The sequence below is a fragment of the Chionomys nivalis genome, chromosome 4 (genome assembly GCF_950005125.1).
Source record: "Chionomys nivalis chromosome 4, mChiNiv1.1, whole genome shotgun sequence".
NCBI classification, from domain to species: domain Eukaryota; kingdom Metazoa; phylum Chordata; class Mammalia; order Rodentia; family Cricetidae; genus Chionomys; species Chionomys nivalis.
The window spans coordinates 72,489,652-72,493,262 of record NC_080089.1 but is presented as its reverse complement, the minus strand read 5'-3'; the positions used below and the strand labels follow the sequence as shown (position 1 = coordinate 72,493,262).

At 46.7% G+C, this 3,611-nt stretch overlaps 1 protein-coding gene across 1 annotated transcript; it reads right to left on the bottom strand.

Annotated features, from left to right (window-relative positions):
• Nucleotides 1-1,588: 1,588 nt before the first annotated feature.
• Nucleotides 1,589-2,234, bottom strand: LOC130873314 (eukaryotic translation initiation factor 1). The gene has a single exon (XM_057768085.1). The coding sequence runs from the start codon at nt 2,102-2,104 to the stop codon at nt 1,763-1,765; it is 342 nt and encodes a 113-aa protein (XP_057624068.1). The 5' UTR covers nt 2,105-2,234; the 3' UTR covers nt 1,589-1,762.
• Between the last annotated feature and the right edge of the window lie 1,377 nt (nt 2,235-3,611).

Sequence of the window (3,611 nt, the reverse complement as noted above, 5' to 3'; positions counted from 1 at the left end):
CCAACTGTTGGGTGGGATTGACCTATTTCACTGTGTCTGGGTAAGAAAGATTAAAATCTCCATTTTCAGGATTGAAGAGGAACTTGGTAGCAATCCTAGGGATCCCCGCCCAGTTCTGGCACTATGATGACCCCTTCTTCTGCCTCTAAGTGAAGGAGGCCAGGGGTCTTGTTCCTGCACACTCCCATCTGTCCCGTGTCTGTTCTTTCATGGACTGTTCCTATCTTTAATTTCTACCCAGCACACCCTCGCATCAACACATTTCGGTGAGGAGAAAATATCACTGAAGGCTTGGGAAGAGAAAGCCTGTCCAGCAGCAGCATAGCTAATTTGAAGCTCATTGATATCTGTGCTGAGGGACACCCCTGGGCTAGGGCCTTAGTTTAGGCAGCTCCTCTGTCCTGGTGGGGTCCCCTCTCCTCCCTCCGCTTTCTGGTTTGTCCTTCCCTCATCTTCAACAGCTTTCAACTTTTTGTTTCAGGGGTACTCTACTTTCACCCCATCCACACCCACAGCCCCCTCCCCTCTTGCCTTTGTTTTAAGGACTTTATCTGCATATTTCTGCTCTTCTGATATGTCTATAGCTAGAGCTCAAGAGATTTCCTTGGGTGGGTTTAAGATTTGGCTGTATCTGAACTGAGAAACTAAATAATATTTTTTCTTGAAAACCTTTCTAGTGTCTACTATTTATTATTATCACTGTCACTAGTAGAGAGAGAGAGTGTGTGTGTGCGTTGGTGACATCTGCAAGGGAAGGTGTGCCACAACACACGGTGACAGTCAGAGGATAACTGTCAAGAGTTTGCTCTCTCCTTGCACCATGGGTTTTAGAGACCAAGTTCAGGTCACCAGGCCTGTTTAGCAAGCTTGTTCAGCAGATTTTCACCAACTCCACATCAGGGGGTGAGGGACAGAGGGAGAGAGTCCTGGGAGTGATGACTGGAGGGGGGGGGGGATAATGTAGAAACCTGGTGCAGTGGAAACCTCCTGGAATCTGAGAGATGACCCTAGTGAAGACTAGTAATGGGGGTACGGAGTCCAGATGACCATCTTCTATAACCAGATAAGGCTACTAGTAGTGGAACTGGGACATCAACCCAGCCATGAAACCTCAAACTCCAATCCGTCTTGCCTGCTAGACATGTTAGGGTAATGGTGCAGATCTTGTGGGAGTGGCCAATCAATGACTGACGGGTCCTACTTAAGACCTCCACCTGATACCGCCTAGATAAAGAGAAACCAGAGGCATCCTACATAGCGCCTCTCCGTTATTGTTTTTTCTCTCCTTTCCCCAAGGATACACATTTCACCTTTGTTGTCTTTCCATTTAGAGTCCGCTAGTTGCCAGAGTTAAGGTCAGACAGAGTCTGGGCCCAGCAACCCTCAGCATCAAGGTTCAGCCACCTACTCTCAACAGTCCAATTATAGACAGATAGTAAAACAGAAAAGCTGAGAAAGGAGATCCATTCAATGTGGCCATGCTGGGAAGAGGAACAAAAATGTCTAGGAACACCCCAGCTCTATTTGAGGAGTTTTTTTTGTTTTTTTTGTTTTGTTTTGTTTTGTTTTTGTTTTGTTTTGTTTTGTTTTCATGGCTCTTTTCAGTTTATTGCATGAAGGAGTTACACTAGTCCAAGTTAAAAGCGGACCCCAAATGGTTACATTATACAAGCTGTGAGGTTTTTAAACTTGTGACAAGGGACAGGAGGGAAATTCTACTCATTGCAAGAAATCCTCACTTAAGCTTCAGAGTCACAAGCACTTAAAACCCATGAACCTTCAGCTGATCGTCCTTAGCCAGTCCAATCTCTATTAGGAACTGGCATATGTTCTTGCGCTGGTCACCCTGTAGCTGAATTACTTCTCCATATTCTGGATGCTCAATTACAGTACCATTGCAGGCAAATTTCTTCTTAAACGCCTTCACTAGTTTCTTTTTATCGTAATCATCAGCGATCCCTTGGACAGTGGTAAGGGTCTTCCTGCCGTTTCTCTGTTGAATTCTTATATGGATATAATCCTCAGTGCCAGCAGGAAGCAGGTCATCACCCTTACTTGCATCAGCAAAGGGGTCGAAAGAGTGGAGGTTCTGAATAGCGGACATACGATACGATTCCTTTTCCTCGGTGGAAACGGCCTGCAGAAGGCGGCTGCGGGAGAAGGCGGGCGGGGGGGACGGAGCGTCAGGAAGCGAGGGGGCTCGAGGGGGAGGCAGCTGAGTCCTCGGCGGCGGCTCAGTGACTGGGCTATTTGAGGAGTTTTTACATAAGTTTTAGGCTTAAATAGAAGGCAAGGAGTACAGAGAGCTAAGCCATCCTGGTGAAAGTATGGTCCCAGGTACCACCATTGTCCCAGTTCAGCCCCTGCAAGCTACTGAGACAGCTGTCAGAACTGTGTGAAATCTCTTTCTAGGGGAAAAAAAAGGCAATCCTCTAGAGGCCTGGCACCAGGCGTCGACCCTCTCCAACATGAGACTCCTGAGGAGACTCCAATTTCTTGTGGCTAAAGGGAGAGACACTAAAGTCTCTCCTTAGCGTGTCTTAGCACATGTCAGGAAGGCTACAGAGCAGTGGTTCCCAACCTGTGGGTCAATACCCCTTTTGAGGGCCAGCAGGGGTTGCCTATCAGATCTCCTACATATAAGATACTTACATCACAATCCATAACAGTAGCAAAATTATAGTTAAGAAATAGCAATAGAAAGAAAGCTATGGTGGGGGTCACCACAATGTGAGGAACTGTGTTAAAGGGCCACAGCACTAGAAAAGTTGAGAACCTCTGCCATAGAATAACCACACACCCTTCACACACACCTTGCCAACGTCCCATTTACACAAGAAATGTGCAACCCCTGTCATGGTACCTTGCTTGAACTGCTCCCTGCTCATAGCCAGGCAGCATTGAAGCATTCCTCTCTCCCTGGCGCATTCATATTCTACCTGACAATCAAGAGCCTGACCATGTTAACCAAACAAGATAAAACTAGAAGATCCCAAACTAAGTATAGGAGCATGCCCCGTGCAGTCCTGCTTCTCAGTCTCACATCGCGTGGCCAAGAGGTTAGTCGTCTTCTTAGTGAGAAATATGACTTGGAAGAGTCTCAAACCAGAAGAAAAAGCAAGCAGAGTCTACAGAGTCTTCGCCGTGTCTTAAAGGTGAGCAGCCCCTCGATTCCCCTAACCGAGGAGCCTCCTTCCTTGTGAGGAGAGGACCAGGAGGAACTGGCTTAGCTGAGGGCGCCACAGTGCATGCTTCCCATAAGATACAGTGCCAGTTTCTTCATAGCGGCCCTGCCCCAGGACAACCTGACCTTGGGCCCATCTGAGCTTTCTTTACTGGTCTCACCCCATCTGGCTCCCAGAATTATATGTTCCTTTCTTCCATGTTGAAAGTGGGTTCCCTTGCTCTTCCCTCTGGTAAGGATATCTCTGATCAAATGTCGTCTCTCCAAAGAGAGACCAGCCTATGTAAAAACAATCGGCTCTTTCTCCCACAGTTCTCTTTGTGTTCCTGATTCATTTTTATCACTAGCATATGATATATTTATTTGCTTGTTTTTTTAAATGCCTTCCCACCAACACCCAAGAATATTATTCTCTAAGAAAAGATAT

Bases quoted from the DNA above. Each gene is read 5' to 3' on its own strand.
- LOC130873314 (XM_057768085.1), bottom strand. From the start codon at position 2,104: ATGTCCGCTATTCAGAACCTCCACTCTTTCGACCCCTTTGCTGATGCA.